At 34.5% G+C, this 15,813-nt stretch overlaps 1 protein-coding gene, 1 long non-coding RNA gene, 2 other non-coding genes and 1 pseudogene across 6 annotated transcripts; 2 read left to right on the top strand and 3 right to left on the bottom strand.

The window, feature by feature from the left end:
* The first annotated feature begins 311 nt into the window (after nt 1–311).
* Nucleotides 312–2,852, top strand: LOC122279633 (cytochrome b561 domain-containing protein At4g18260-like). 3 transcript variants are annotated; one of them, XM_043090381.1, is made up of 4 exons: nt 312–618; nt 900–1,067; nt 1,878–2,026; nt 2,131–2,852. In XM_043090381.1, exons 1-4 carry the CDS (start codon nt 475–477, stop codon nt 2,471–2,473), a joined length of 804 nt encoding a protein of 267 aa, XP_042946315.1. In that variant the 5' UTR covers nt 312–474; the 3' UTR covers nt 2,474–2,852. The 3 variants fall into 3 exon arrangements, with proteins under 3 accessions (XP_042946315.1, XP_042946316.1, XP_042946318.1); XM_043090382.1 differs by having other exon boundaries at nt 481–618; nt 890–1,067; XM_043090384.1 differs by having other exon boundaries at nt 489–618; nt 886–1,067.
* A 1,236-nt stretch (nt 2,853–4,088) lies between these two features.
* LOC122279879 lies at nt 4,089–5,865 on the bottom strand (annotated as a pseudogene).
* Nucleotides 5,866–7,361: 1,496 nt separating this feature from the next.
* Nucleotides 7,362–7,445, bottom strand: TRNAL-CAA. Its single transcript has one exon. It is a non-coding gene; the product is annotated as a tRNA-Leu (tRNA).
* Nucleotides 7,446–7,525: 80 nt separating this feature from the next.
* TRNAR-ACG lies at nt 7,526–7,598 on the bottom strand. Its single transcript has one exon. It is a non-coding gene; the product is annotated as a tRNA-Arg (tRNA).
* Nucleotides 7,599–10,162: 2,564 nt separating this feature from the next.
* Nucleotides 10,163–10,517, top strand: LOC122278985. Its single transcript, XR_006229412.1, has 2 exons — nt 10,163–10,235; nt 10,394–10,517. It is a non-coding gene; the product is annotated as an uncharacterized LOC122278985 (long non-coding RNA).
* Nucleotides 10,518–15,813: the final 5,296 nt, after the last annotated feature.

The following is a 15,813-nucleotide window of genomic DNA, read 5'->3' on the forward strand; positions in this document are numbered from 1 at the left end:
GTCTACTATGTTTGCCGCTGGGAGTGCCGGCCAATTATAATTTTTTTTTTCTCTTTTCTTTTTACATTTTTTTAAATAGATGTAAATATGTTTAAAAAATTAAAAAAATACACTAATATACTTAAAATTACTTCCTTAATCACTAAGTTAAAAAATAAAAAATAAATATATATTTCCGAGCGGTACAGCCCGAGTGGCACAGCAGCATTTTCTCAGAACTAAATTCATGAGGAATTGCTGTTTCTGGATTAACAGCTAAAACGACTAGCTTTTGTTCAAACTCTGTTTAAAAGCTCTATCTTTAATTGCCACTAAGAGACTATATCATAAAGGGTCCACCTTTCATAAGAAAATTAAGAAAAGCTAAACTTTAGAGAGGGGTAAAGACAGAGAGAACACTAGGATATATAGTAATTGAGACAGCTAGGATCTGTGGTTATATTCTTGCTTTCCCTGGAGATTGATCATTGAAGAATGCAAAACTTTCACAGGCTAGCACCTTTCTCTATCCCTGCTTGCTATGTTATTCTTCTACCATTAGTTAGCTGCTCATTCCATGAAGAAGGGAATCATGATCAGTATGGCAGTCACAAGAGCATTAGACATTACTTTCACAAGGTAAACTAGTTCTTCAATTTCCTTTTTTCCTCCCCAGCAGGCCTTTGGAAAGGGGGTTTGAAATATTTATAAAACAAAACTACTTCTCTTTTTCCTCTTATATCTCCTTCCTCTTTATCTTCTGGAAAAGTGATAAGAAAGATCACAATAACCACCAGCTAGCAAGCCAAGTTTGCCATTTTATTCTTGTGTCAGTTTTTACTTTTAGCTTTTTAGCATCTAGGAAGTATCAGATATTCAGAAGTTTCAGAAGTAACTGTTGTTTAGTCAGCTTTTTGCAGCCAAGTCCTCAGATGTCATCTGATGTTACAATTCATGGGGTTCTCCTATGGTTTTCACTCGGATTCTTAATGCCTGTTGCGATACTTGCTATCAGAATGTCTAGTAGAGAGGAACCACGGTCGAACACGCGGCTCAAAATCCTTTTCTATCTCCATGTTATTTTACAGGTAAGCTCTTCACTCTTTACATGATATTCATACAACTAAAAACGAAAATTATAGTGTATTTACATCGATGCATATCCTCCTCTACAATATATTAACAGGACCAAAGAGTGCAAATTCAGAGCCACAATGTGTAATGATTCAAGCTTTCATCTTTGTCTAAAACATCATCATACATTACTAACTTTAATGATGGGGTCCACAAATTATTTTAAGAGAGAGACATTATTTAGCCAACCGTCTGAAAACAATAATTAAATTAATTTAACTGATTTTAATTATCATAACTTCAATGGCAAAAGAAGTAGTGATTATGCAAATCTTGTCATTGATTTAATCATATTTTTTCCTTCTTAATTAGTGGGATATCCACATGTTGCTGCATCACATACCCAAAACAATAAAATCATTCGTTTCTACAAGAATCTAGCAAATTGCTATATCAAATGATTTAGCAATTTGATTACTGAGTAATACTCTCAACACTTCTCACTATTATTTATTACTTTCTTATTACTTTTCACATATTTTTATTACTATTCATTACTTTTTACCTACTTTTTATTACTATTTATTATTTTATTATTACTTTTTACATACTTTTTATTACTATTCATAACTATTCTCAACACCCAAACCCACCAGACCCCTTTCATGGGTCAGTGCATTACTAGAGGCCCTAGTTTCCGAAGATTCAGATGAATTAAGGAAGGAAATTTTGAAGTTTTCCCACTAGTTATCCTCACCCTTCTGTTGATCTTCTTCTAAACCTGTCTCCCTAAGTGCTAAATTCTATCTTTCTCCTCCTAACAGATACTTTCAGCGCTTCTGGCCACAGCTGGAGCGGTCATGTCGTTCAAAAAATTTGAGAATTCATTCAGCAACAGCCACCAAAGACTAGGTCTAGCACTTTATTGTGCCATATGGGTGCAAGCCTTCATCGGAATTTTCAGGCCTAAGAGGTCGTTCATTCAGTTTTCTCACAGTTGATTCTGAATAAAGCCAGAAGTTTCATCTACTAGAGACACTTATATTTATGGCATCTACAATTTTCTTCCTTTTGCAGGGAGAAAAAAGAAAGAAGATTGTGGTACTTTGTGCATTGGATGCTTGGGACAATAATTTCTCTTTGTGGGATCATCAACATCTACACAGGCTTAAAAGCTTACAATAAGAAAACAAGAAGAAGTACAGCCATTTGGACAGTGCTATTCACAGCAGAGGTCTCTTTCATTGCTTTCTTTTACCTCTTCCAAGACAAATGGGAATATATGCAAAAGCAAGGTGAGATTTTAGGAAATGATCCCATTACACTTTCCAACCAACAAATTCCTGAAGGCCCCAACCAAAAGGAGCTGTTGCCTGAACCATGTGGCAAGCGCAATGCACTTAAGAATTTGTTTGACTGATATGGGATTCTTTATTAGCTTTTCCTTTATCATTTTTCTTTTTGGTTTGCTCTTTTGCATTTTGTTTTTGGATGCATACACTTTTTGCAAGCGGAAGGTGATTTCCCAAAAGAATACATTATTGGAGTGCATGCATCAAAAAGCAGAGTTGGAATTGTCCATTCAGATATGTATATTCTAGGTACCTCTTTCATGTGATGGTGAAATTAGGAAATTGGCTTTAACTTTCTTTTTTTACATATATATATATATATATATATAAAATATGAGGTGAGGGAATTTATGAAGTTTGTAAGCATATATTTTGTAATAATGTTTGGATTTGTATCATGACTGAATATTAGATATATAATATGACATATAGCTTGTGGCACCATAATTTCTATAAGATCTACTTACAAATGCAGCTATTGGTTAATTAATTTGTAATTTCTAGTCAATCAATTAATTGGTCCAACTGGAAAATCCATGGCAATTAGAGCATTCACAATGGCTCATGTAAAATACAGTTTTATGTAAAATATAAAAAAAGTTGATCAAAAGTCCCCTCTGATGGATTTTGTATGTTGATCTTTATTTTACACTTTGCTGCAGTAACCCACTAGATGTAGAGAATACTGTTCACAACTCTAAAACATTTTTAATTCTGTTCTCTTTCCTCTAGACGCTCTTCCCCATTGCTTTTGTTTACCGGTATTTCATTTCAGCCCCTATCTCTCCTCTATTGATTGGCTGTTTGAATGTGGTGAAGAAGAGTAAAAATCTTAGTACTATTTGCAGTTTAAAATAGAGTACGTAAAACTTGCATATCTTAATACTATTTTTTTAATATCAAAGGCTTGTTAAACGCATGTATCATAAATAGTTAAATGGTACCATATTAAAGCTCATCATTCTGCCAAACGAGTTGTAGAATGATGAAGTAGTGCCTTTTAACACTCATTATTGGTTGTAATTTATGTCTGACGATGAGTAATTTTTAAGTTAGTATTCCTTAATTTATAACAAAATATATCATATAGCAACTTATATTTTTTTTCTAATTGTTTTAATATATCACAAGATACCACGTTAAGGGGGCAAAATGAGTGTTGTTTTTAGATTCGTATGGCTAATTCTAGTACTTAAGTTTGTCATAAATATATGTTAATCAATTAATCATGTTTTTTTTATACAATGAGAGAGGGTTGGAACATAAGTTCTCCATTTAGAAAAGTGGGTCGTGTGCCATCAAGCCATTAGACTTTTAACAATTGATCATGTTTATAAGTTAGGTGGTATAGCAATTTCAATTTGCATTTATCCTATTTAATTGGGATGAACACATAATCTCATCTAATTATTTAATTGAAAAACTATTAACGACAGTCGATTAATAATTAGTTTGTAATTAGAGGAAGATCGAACCCCGTCTAGGATCATGTGTGACAACTCAACATGCCTTCTCGGCCATTGTCGTAAGTTGAAGTTATGCATAGAGTAAAAAATATATATTTATAAGCATGTCTATTAAAATATTAAAAATATAATTAATATATGAACCTACATTACTAGTTAATATAAAAAACTATATTTATATTTTAATTAAATTATACACCGACTAATTGGAAATTAAACACATAATTGCAACAACACTCTGCCCACTCAGGCAGAGGAACAAACAGCAATCAATGTCCTTCGTCATGGCCAAAGGGGCAAGCAGCACAAACAACAGCACACTAATATATATGGCATTATAATACATAAATAATTAATATTCTTGATTGCTGTTATACAATAATTACAGCAGAGAATAGAGCCTTTGAACAAAACTGTCAATGTCGGAATTCTCGAGCCCTGGGCTCAGCAATAACTCTAGCCATTTATAGTATGGTTGCCTTTAACCTCCTGCCCAACCTTGCCATCATCATCCATCACCGCCCCTCACCGCCCTAGCTGCACACTCCCTCCCTAGTAAATACCGCGTCTTCTTCACCTTTTTCAACATCAACTCCTAATTTTACATCTCTGCCCATCTTTCTCGCAATGATATGTTGTTCCACAAAGTGTGATATAAGCACTAATTGGCACTCATTCAGCAGGTCTTCAGCTGAAGAGTTTGACCCACAATGTGTCACAAAACACCCCACAGAAGGGTGCCTCATAATCAACTGCTGCTGAACCCACTCCACATGAACAACCCCTCTTCTCTTTACCCTCTCTTCAAACCCTTACGGCAATGCAGACTCTTTCAACCCCCATTGGTGGTTTCAAGGTAGCGAGAAAGGTATGCACTATAGCTCTTGACCCAAAACCAGTTCTTGAAACTGATCCTTGTTTAAAATGCATTCGCTTCGTAAATGCCAATGCACAGAATATCACGGTTTTGACCTCGAAGCCATCCAGCCACGTTGCTCGTTTCTTTTCTAATGCTGAAGTTGGTGGCCCTGGTACTATTGGGCCTGAGAATCACAGGCTTTCTAAATTGTGCTTCCAGATAGTCACAGTAAATTCCTTCCATCTCCCTGCAGGCTTTGAAAACAAGAGCATCGCAATCTCTGTAAGAGATCTCCGCGTTCCACGAATGATATGCCACCTTGGCCATCTTTCTTCTCCGTTAGAAGCGTTATTGCTTCTCGGGATTCATGGGCACATAGCTTCATCAAAGAAGGTGGCAAACTCTACGGAGGTGCTTTAAGATCGACCTCTGTTAAGGGCTTCCCAAAGAGTTTCCTTTTTGGGCTAATCAAATGCCCCATGGCTGCAGGGCCAACAACTGAAAGACATATAGCCTTGATGAGTAGGCGGTGAGCCAAGGATGCCAACCAGTGAGCCAAATTGTAGAATACGAAATGGGGCTTGATATCACCAAGAGAGGATTCAATTGTGGGTTCAGTGAGGTCAAAGGCAATGGCGAGGAGTGAAAGCAATGAGCGAGGAATATAGTTGTTTCAGTACCAGGAGAGAGGCCATCTACGTGTGGAACATTAATTGGGATGAAAGAAATGAGGTCTTTTTGAAGATTAAGAGGCACCAGTTTAGTTTGAGTTTCGTTTGTCAAGAAGAAAGAGATTCTGTGGCCTCTCTCGGCAAGTTTGTTGGCGGTGTGCATGAACTAGTTTAGGTGGCCTATGGTGAGCCATGCATGGGCACATGGCAATGTGAAGAAGGGCCTCAGAGCTCATATTTGCTACAAAACCCACAAAATACAAGTTCAAGCTAGAATCACGAACAGAAATAAGTAAAAACAAAATGCTTATTTGATCCTGAAAAGGAGCTGGGAGCATGTACGCCGTATATATACCTCCGATCACAAACAACTTCAGAAATTTTTTGGACCATTTGAAATATCAGCTAGTTTTATATTAAATGCATTTCATCGACTCCATTTGAAATCAGTATCCTTGGCACTAAAGAACTATATTTCTCGTCACTTCAGTCTTCTGAGGCAATACTGTCCGTAATGGGCTTTTATTTGTTGCATCGATCTGTTCCTCTTCGGTCCAGTGAACTGGAGAAGGCTTAAGCCGCTTAACGACCTCCGTAATGGTTTTTTTTAGAGGAATCCAGTTTTATTGACCAACTCATTTGAATCATGGAGCAAATGCATGAAAGATAATCCCCCACGTTAACAATAAAGTCAGAATCAGATAAAGGCATTTTTTGCCAACAAATGAACTTCTACATTAGCATCTCTTCTCACATGTTGAGCTTTTCTATAGTCCAAAAGCTTGTCCTTAATATCACCAATTATCGTGCCAAAACTGGTCTAAGATTCATTTACTTTATTAATATCTTGGATAACTCATAACATGTAAGGAGTCTCCCTCTAGAATGATTTTGTCTCAACCCCAGTTCAAGACCAAATAGAGTAGCTTGATATGCACCAACAGCTTCTGCAAGTAGAGTATCTGGAAACAGCCGTGATCTATTCATCCTCATAGTTGCTACAACTCTGCCTTCTCAATCTCTTGTCTGATTCCAATACCTATCTTGCACAGTATTTTGTCCACAGAAACATCCCAATTAATTTTAAGAGTACCTCGTGGAGGAAGATTCCATTGTTGATATGAGTTACTAGAGTCTAGCTTCATCATCAGGCTTATCAGTTCTTTGAGCTTGTAAGCAAGCTCCTTAGTTCCTAAAATATGTTCTTTGACTGCTGAGCCACTACATTTGGGTGAGTGAATTCAGACTGGAAAACAAACAAGTTTCTTCTCTGCCAAGCCCTTCTTGCTACAACTGCTATTGCTTCCATCTCTTCCTTCTCATATACTGCAGTCATAGCTTCAAATAATTCCAAAAAAGATTGCTTACAGAAATTGCTCTTTTGTATTCCTTTAGAACACTGATCCTATTATTTTTTATGGGATTCACTTCATCAAAACATTCAATGTACTATTATTTTTGTTTTCAGTTTTACTTGTGTAAGATTAAGGACCCAAAGTTTTATAGCATGTTCATGAGATGTATGAGAAATCCAAACTAGAAATAATCGTTTCAACAGAGATCTTCTCTAAGTGCTAGAAACAATCAAGTTAGTGTGTACAATTCAGGACAGGTTTGGAGAACCGGTGTCTAAGGAGATAAAGGCCAACTATGAGCTAATTTTATGAGCCGTGCTCAAAAGAACCCAACACAGAGCCCATCTTCAGGTTTTATTGACGTTCCTCTTCACAACTGAGCCAAACCTGAAACAATCATACAATTACAGGCCATATCAACGGCTAAAAGACACAAAACCTAAACCCGCAACACGAAGGAAAACGAGAAAGAAATATAGACATCCATGTTAAACGAAGCAAATTCCCTTTTCTCATTACAAAAGACCCGTTTTAAATGTCTCTCTATTGGAGCATAAAACAAGAAGAAAGAGCAATATATATACACATATAAAAGGTGCGACAATTGTCAGAAGTGGGATTTGAACCCACGCCCTCGTTAGAGGACCAGAACTTGAGTCTGGCGCCTTAGACCACTCGGCCATCCTGACTGATGACTGGTAGCAGAGAAAAATGGTTTATATAGAAATTTATCAAATTGTTTCACTTAAAAATAAAAGTTAGTTAAAACCGACTCCGCTGGGGATCGAACCCAGAATCTCTGGTTCCGTAGACCAGCGCCTTATCCATTGGGCCACGGAGTCCGGTTGGCACATTCCTGCAATACTATATATTGAGATTTTGAACCATTCCATGAGAAATGCTTCCCATCTTGATAATGGGTCCCAAGCATTTTCCCCAACACTTTATCTTTTATTTTTTTATTTAATGATTGAGGAAATATTTTTATTAATATTTGGAATTTTATTTTATTTTTTAAAATATATGAGAATAAAACATTTATACTTGTCAAACCTAAATTTGAGTTCCGAGTTGGAAGCTGTAGGGCCACCCTTGGACCATGGAGTCCATTTCGCCAAATAGATTTCAAATATTTTGAAGTTTTTTTGTAAGAATCTTCTAATTCATGGTACAATTATTTGGTATCATAATTAAGACGTAACAAAAAATCGGTGAATCGTTAAAATTAACCAGTGTCCTAGTTTCCTAATAATCAAAATTGATAAAAACATTAGTCTGATTTTGGTTTTGATATTTAGAGTACAGGTTCGAACTGAACCGGACCGGTAGATATATATATTTTAATTTTTTATATTATATATAAAATATTTTTTATATGATTTTATATATTATATATAATTTTTATATTATATTATATGTTAATGCTAGTTTACCTTCTCCACAATTTACAAAGATTGAACCCGTTGATCCCATTGCACCAAAAGCTCAATGCAATTATTGTTTCAAGATTTATGGATGCCATTATAAAAATGGTACTTCGTCAATGTCGCACCACCTAGGATATTCTTGTCCGGCGTCTCCCATTAGACGGGATAAAAATCTTGAGAAGGATAAATCACCATCACACACTGGAGTTAGAATGGATGGTAGAGGATCTAGTCCTCAAATGTTAGGACAATATGACCGTGAAAAATTAAAGGGGATGATTTCTAATTTGTTTATCCAGTGTGAATTGCCATTCAAGGTTATAGAGCATCCGGCATTTGTTAAACTCTTGGGTTATTTAGAGCCTAGACACAACTTGCCATCCCGAACCACTTTCCAAAAAGAGTGTATTGGTTTATATAAGGAGGAGAAGCAAAAGTTGAAGGCTTTGTTGAGTAATCAAAGAGTTTGTTTGACCACCGATATATGGACATCGGTGCAAAACAAGAATTATATTTGTGTCACATGTCATTATGTTGATCAAAATTGGGTACTACACAAGAAAATCATAATGTTTTTCAAGATTCCTAATCATAGAGGTGAGACCATTGCTTGGATGTTAGAGTCTTGCTTGATGGATTGGGAGATAAACCGCCTTTGTACGATCACTGTGGATAATGTCACATCTAATGATGTCGCTATTGATCATGTGAGGAGGAGCATAAGAGAGAAGGAGTTTACAATTTTGGAAGGCGAGTTTATACATGTGCGATGTGCTGCACATATTTTAAACCTCATTGTTTGTGATGGTTTAAAAATTATATATGATGCTATAAATAATATTAGAGAAGCAGTAAGATTTGTGAGGTCCTCACCGGCAAGGCTTGATATGTTTAGAGCATGTGCAAAGGAGCTGAATATTGTGTGTGGAAAAATGGTGTGTCTAGATGTTCCCACTAGATGGAACTCCACATACCTAATGCTTAGTATTGCTGAAAAATATGAAAAACCTTTTGTGCTAATGAGAATGAGGGAGTCACAGCTTGCAGCACCTCCATTTGAAGATTGGCAAAGGGCTCGTGTTTTTATTAAGTTTCTTAAAGTTTTTTATGATGCCACTTTGAAAATCTCCGGCTCATCTTACGTGACATCTAATATGTTATTTCAATAAATTTCTACAATTGAGCATAATTTGAACAAAATGGGTCAGAGTGAGGATGATTTGTTGAGGAAGATGGCGTATAATATGAAACTTAAGTTTGATAAATATTGGGGGAATATGAATAAAATGAACATGATTGTTTATGTAGCTTTTGTCCTTGACCCTCGATATAAGATCACAGCCTTGTCATATTGGTTAAAAAAGTGCAAAGGGGATGAATGTGGAGATAGAATTGAGGCCAATGTAAGATTGCTCATGAATCGTTTGATTGAGCAATATCACAAGCTTTATGGGCTAGATAGTGGAAGATCAAATATGGCACAAGTTTCAAGTTCCTCAAGTATCATTGGTGACGACTTGGAATATGAAGATTTTGATACATCTCTAGATCAATATCTTGAGGGGCAAAACAATTCGGTATTTAGCTCGGACTTAGAGAGGTATTTGTCGGATGTGATTGAACCAAAAGTACTCGAGTTTGATATTTTGGATTGGTGGAAGAGGAATTCATTTAGATATCCCATCCTTGCGGAGATTGCACGTGATATATTGGTCATTCCTATTTCGACCGTCGCATTCGAGTCCGCATTTAGCACCGGTGGACGTGTAATAGACCCATACCGAAGCTCATTAGCACCGGAGACTGTCCAAGCACTAATCTGTACACAAAATTGGTTGAGTTGTGAACCACTTAGTTCTTGGGAGGTGGAGGAGCATGTAGAAGACGTTGCCATCGAAGGTAAATGCTTTTATTTGTTAATTTTGATTTTTTATTGCCAGTTTATCCATTTAACTTAACCTCTACATTTTTTTCTTCTAAAGGTAACCCTCTTCCTTCAACTTCAGCAACTTAATTTAGTGGTTCAGCACATTTGACAAACCTTCTGTAACTGTAAGTATATTATGCTATCTTGAATACATGTATCTTATTTGCATTTAGGATTTACTGTTTGTTAATTAAACTTGAACAATGAACAGAGTTTCTATTACTTCCTACTAGAATTTTACTGGGAACATTGTGTTAATTACACCACATTAATTTCCTGCCAGAGTTTGCTTTGTTGGAGACAAGGGCATAGTGGTGTGATGGTGGATAAGAAGCTTTGCTATAATTGTGGAGAAGGTAAACAACCTTATGTTTGCTTTATGGATTATGTCTTTGCTGAATCAAAATTTTCTGGGTGGACTTCAATGATTGAGATGGGCATCAGGGACAGCAATAAAGATTAGTAATTTAGTAGGATATATCATATCTGTTGGCTTGTTGCTTGTTCTTCTTCTCCTTATCTGTTGGCTTGTTGCTTGTTCTTCTTCTCCTTTCTGGTTTAAATATATATATGCAGTTGAAAGAGTTTGTGATGAACTATGATCAGTTTTTTATGTTTATCAGTTGGGAGTTAAACTTTATACCTTTCTCTGAGACTGTAGGCCAAACTGATACAAAGAGATGGTACTTTCAGACTTTCTGGTGGACCAATGTGACCATACAAATCTCATTGTGGTCTATAATCGATGAAGTTGCATCTAAGCCCAATGGTCTTTCTGTCCTTAGCATGACATTCAAGACTTGCAAGTACGTAAAGACATTAGACATTAAAGTGTTTTTACAATCAACAAAGTGACAAGAACAATATCAGTACTAATATTAATTGTGATATTGACTCCTTTTTTATTTTATCTTTCCAGTCCCCTAAACTCAGTTGATGTGCTCAAGAACTATTTGGTGTCGATGTATATCTGAAACAGCTGTAGGTTGTGAATGCATTCTGAGTTGTGAATGGATGCACACCCCTAGATGGCAGGTTGGATCAGCTACCTGTTGATCTGAAGAGCATTGTAATTTTTTTTTTTTTAAATAGTAGCAGTATTTTAATGTATTATTATTTATTTTGTTCTTTGTAATGGATTGTATTAGTTTAATTAGTTGTGTAATGTATTATTATTTATTTTGTTCTTTGTAAATTTATGTTTTGCATTGAGATGTAAACAAAAATATTATCTATTTTTGCATTTTTATTTATTTTGTTCTTTAATTTACTTTTTTTTTTTTTTAACTTATAAAATCTGTTTAAATTATTTTTTAAAACAAATTGGGCAATTGAAATAAGATATCAGATTTTTTTTTTAAGTGCTATATATATATTTTGGAGTTTTAAAGTCTGAAAAAAAAAAAAAAAAAAAAAAAAAAAAAAAAAAAAAAAAAAAAAAAAAAACCCGGATTAGACCCAGATATTCGGGTTTGAAGGTAAAAACTGCAAAAAAACCGGATATCTGGTTATAATCCGGATATCCGGATAAGATTTGGTTATCCGCCCGGATTGGAATCCGGGCCAATCCGGGCGGATAACCGCCCGGGTTTTAAAAGCCGGATCCGGATCCGGTTATGGCCGGATACCCGGATCCGGATCCGGTTGAACACCCCTACTCCATATCTATTAATCTTATAAATTTAATATAATATTTGATTATGATATAATATAAATTAATCTTATAATTTTTAACATAACATTTGAATTTTGATATAACATATAAATTTAATCTTATAACCGTTTAGCCAAAAATTATAAAATGAGGGGTATAGATCAATTAGTTGCTAAAATTTTGTTGGAGTATGATTTTGTTTATCCATAAAACCAGAAAAATTGGACCGGACCAAACCGAAACCAAAAATACCGAAAGTTCCAATTTCGATGGTTAATCAGTTTGGTATCTGTTCTTAAATTTTCAAAACTAGTGTATACCAATTCGGTCATTAAAAAAAGTCCAAAACTGGACCCTTTATACCCTTAATTGTAATCAAAAGTTTGACCTACAGATAATTCTAATACAGTCAGTAGAATGGAATATTTCAATACTAATATGTTGCAATGTATCGTTTCAGAATAACCACTATATATACATTCATATATGCATATATACCAAAAAAAAATAGATGACCATCTATATACTTAAAAAAATAAAAAACTATCATCAGATAAACAAAAGAGTAATAATCCATGCTCGGTATAATCTCATATTCCAACATAATTGAAAAACAAATTAACTACAAATTAAATTCTTCAATTCGAATGTTTAGTGTTGAAACTCAAATGGATGTCTAGCTGAGATATGGTAAGAATTACTTAGGATGAGATTTGGATAGTGAGTTAAGATGAAAGTTGAATAAAATATTGTTGTAATATTATTTTTTAATATTATTATTATTTTAAGATTTGAAAAAGTTAAATTGTTTATTATATTTTGTATGAAAATTTGAAAAAGTTATAATAATTAGATGAGATAAATTGGAGGGACTTTTGTATCTAAATCGGACCTAGTGTAAAATAAAGTCCTTGTTAAGTCGGAAATCTAATTGTGCAATTAGTTTTTTTTTTCTTTTTTTAACACAAGACTTGCCTTTTTTTGTTATCAAGTGTAAAACTACCTTTTAATTAACTTAGAAATCTCAATGCGCAATTATTTTATGGTTGATGCTATTCTAATTTCTAAGGTCTCTATATCACATATCATTGATATGGCATAATTTGATTTGTAAAATTCAAATTTTATTTATCTTCCAAATTGGATTATGTCACATAGATGGTGTGTGGTATAGAGGTCTTAGAACATAGTTATTCTTATTTTTTACATGGGACTTGTCTTTTTTGCATATCAGAATAAAAGAACATTATCAAAAACTATATAGCCTTGAAATAGCATTGTTAAAACTTAATCATCAATAGAGAAGTTTGGGTAGTGAGTTGAATTTATATAAGATGAGATGAGAGTTGAAAAAATGAGTGTAAGATTGGTATGGGTCGCATGAGGGTTGCCCCAGCTCCCAACTCATTTGGAGAATGAATGGAGCCCCTGTGTTGATAATCTACTAGTTAATTCAAGATTTGGGTGATTATTGTTAGAATATAGTTTTTTAATATTATTTTTATTTTGAGATTTAAATTATTTATTATATTTTGTTTGAAAATTTGAGAAAGTTATAATAATTAGATTAAATGAATTGAGATCAACTCATTATCCAAAAAAGTTAGACAAATTGGCACTATAAGAAAAAAGACCTATTACGGCATTTTTTATTTTGTTGCAAAATAAATTACCGCAATAAACCTTTATTTGCAATGATTTCCTTTTTGCCTCTATGTCTTAATGCCAATGCACTATGATGGCATAAATTCATTTTTTTTTATGATGATTTTGAAACATATAGCAACGAATTATGCAACTGCAATTAGAAAAAATTAGTTGCAACATTGCTTCTACCATTGCAACAAACTTTGGGACGCAAAAACGTAGAAAAAGATATAATTTTACCCCCTTCTCCTAATTCCTGATTCAGAATCCCGACTCCTTCACCCATGCCGATATTTCTTTCTTCTCCATTTTTGCCTACCTGCAAAGATACCCACCCCAATTTGCTAACCCAGATCTATTCGAGCAATTGATTCTCCTAATTCCGTGGAAGCTATGCCCGTCGATTCTATTGTATACAAAAGCCTAAGTCTGTGCCTCCATCTTGGGTTTCTGAGTGATTGTTTTGGGCATATGGGGTATCGGTGAGAATAATCATCGATCGATTAGCTTGGGAATCCATTTCATGCATCACAGGTATGTCTCCTCCTTCATCCTCACTCATTGTTTTCTTAAAATTGTGCACAAATATGCTTGTAGAATAATATACAGCCACCGTCACTCTGAAAGCATGTCCTTTGTGGGTTCTGTATTGGGTATGTGTTCTGATTTGGGTACTCTTTTTCTATTTTGTATTCGTCGTCATCTCCAAATCTTTGTCGACCTTTGCCTCTAGGGTGTTTTCGGGTACTACTCTAGTGTGTGGGTTGTTTATGGATTTTGTATTGATATGCATTCTGGTTTTGGTAGTTGAGTGATTGCAACTTGTTGATGGGTTGGGATGAGCTCGAAATTGGGTTTTTTTTGTCGTTGCTATTGGTTTATTTTGCAATTATTCTTTGAATTGGAGTGCAAAGTGCTAGTTTTTGTACCTCATTTCTAAAAGCACTTCACTGGAAGCCTGAATTTTTGGCTTATAAAAACAGGGCTACTTTAGGTACTGGTTTTTGCTTCTCTATTTTTGAAAGAAATCTGAGTGTGCTTGAATTTTGTTATTAGAGGGGTATTTTGCTTTAGAATCAGTTTAAAATAAATAATTTAACCCTAAGAGTAAGCCAATGCTGCTAGAAGTTGTTGGTGAAGTGACTCTTTTGGCAGTATACTTTGATTACTAGGGTTAAAACTGAGGAATATAAAATAAATATAAAACAATAATTTTGGTTGTTGTAGACTACGGTGTTATGAAAAATTTGATCCATAAGAGAAATTGTGTTTAGTTAGGCTCAGATTGTTGACTTATTTTTTTATTTTTGACTAAAACAAGTTACCTTTACAAACTCTTAGAAATCTTTAGCAGCCAAAGGTAGAAATTATTGCCTTTTTAATTAGGTGTTCAGCTGGAAGTTGATATCTAGTGTTTTGTTGGAATCGGTTCTACAATTATTTTAGTTGGGACTTAAAACTTTCATCACTGATAGATGATGCAGTTTGATTGAAGGTCTTGTGGTACATTCCTATTAAGGAAAAGAGAATGGCTTCAGCAGGGCCACAACAATCATGAAAAGAGACATAATTCATCTGTGACTAGAGAAGATGATCAACTTATTATGAGAAAATTAAATTCATCTCAGCATCACAAACAAAGTCCAATGTCCATGCACTGGTCTAGCATCACCATATTCTTACATGGCAGCTACTTAGACTTCCACGAATTCTATCTCAATCTGAAATAAAATGAAAGCAATGGTCTCTGATTTACATTAGTTGGCACGTGTAAAGCTACATGTAAGTGAATGTTAGAATCATTCGAGTCCACCAATTAATGAACATATCGAGTCCTGTGAATGGTAGAATTCAGTCCAAGGTGAAAAGATCTCTTAAAATTTTCTAAAGAATTTGTTTAGGAAATGGACTTATAATTTCATACTCACTTCCTCAACAACACCAAAGGGAAACTTCCACAGACTTGTTCCTTTGAATTTCCCATTATTCTCCTGAACTACAAGCACCTGTGATATGATAGTCTCAATCATATCAGCAATTCAATATATTAAGCAGTCATAGCAATGTCATTCATTTGATACTTAAACCAACTTTATTACATTATATACAAATTAATAAGTAAACTATGTATTAATGTTGTCATGCATACTTTTTAATATTTTCTCTTTCTTAGAGGTTGAACCATTATATGCATGCATGTACCACTTTTGTGATGCTAGTCATGTTAATTGATTAGCCACTAAACGACATTATATAAACTCGCAAGTTTATTAAATTGATAATAATTGAAAATGAGACTTCAAACTTCAAAGATGTGTGTGTGTGTAGAGAGAGAGAGAGAGAGAGACTAGTACTCCCTCCAAGTATTCTTCTATAGGAGCATTAATTGGGTTCTTCAATTA

The sequence above is a fragment of the Carya illinoinensis genome, chromosome 10 (assembly GCF_018687715.1).
Source record: "Carya illinoinensis cultivar Pawnee chromosome 10, C.illinoinensisPawnee_v1, whole genome shotgun sequence".
Lineage (NCBI taxonomy): Eukaryota > Viridiplantae > Streptophyta > Magnoliopsida > Fagales > Juglandaceae > Carya > Carya illinoinensis.

What these genes read in the sequence shown, in the direction of transcription:
- LOC122279633 (XM_043090381.1), top strand. Translation starts at nt 475, where the DNA reads ATGCAAAACTTTCACAGGCTAGCACCTTTCTCTATCCCTGCTTGCTAT. An exon ending in TTAGACATTACTTTCACAAG is followed by an intron (nt 619 to 899) that starts GTAAACTAGTTC and finishes AGCTTTTTGCAG; the next exon opens with CCAAGTCCTCAGATGTCATC. An exon ending in ATCTCCATGTTATTTTACAG is followed by an intron (nt 1,068 to 1,877) that starts GTAAGCTCTTCA and finishes TCCTCCTAACAG; the next exon opens with ATACTTTCAGCGCTTCTGGC.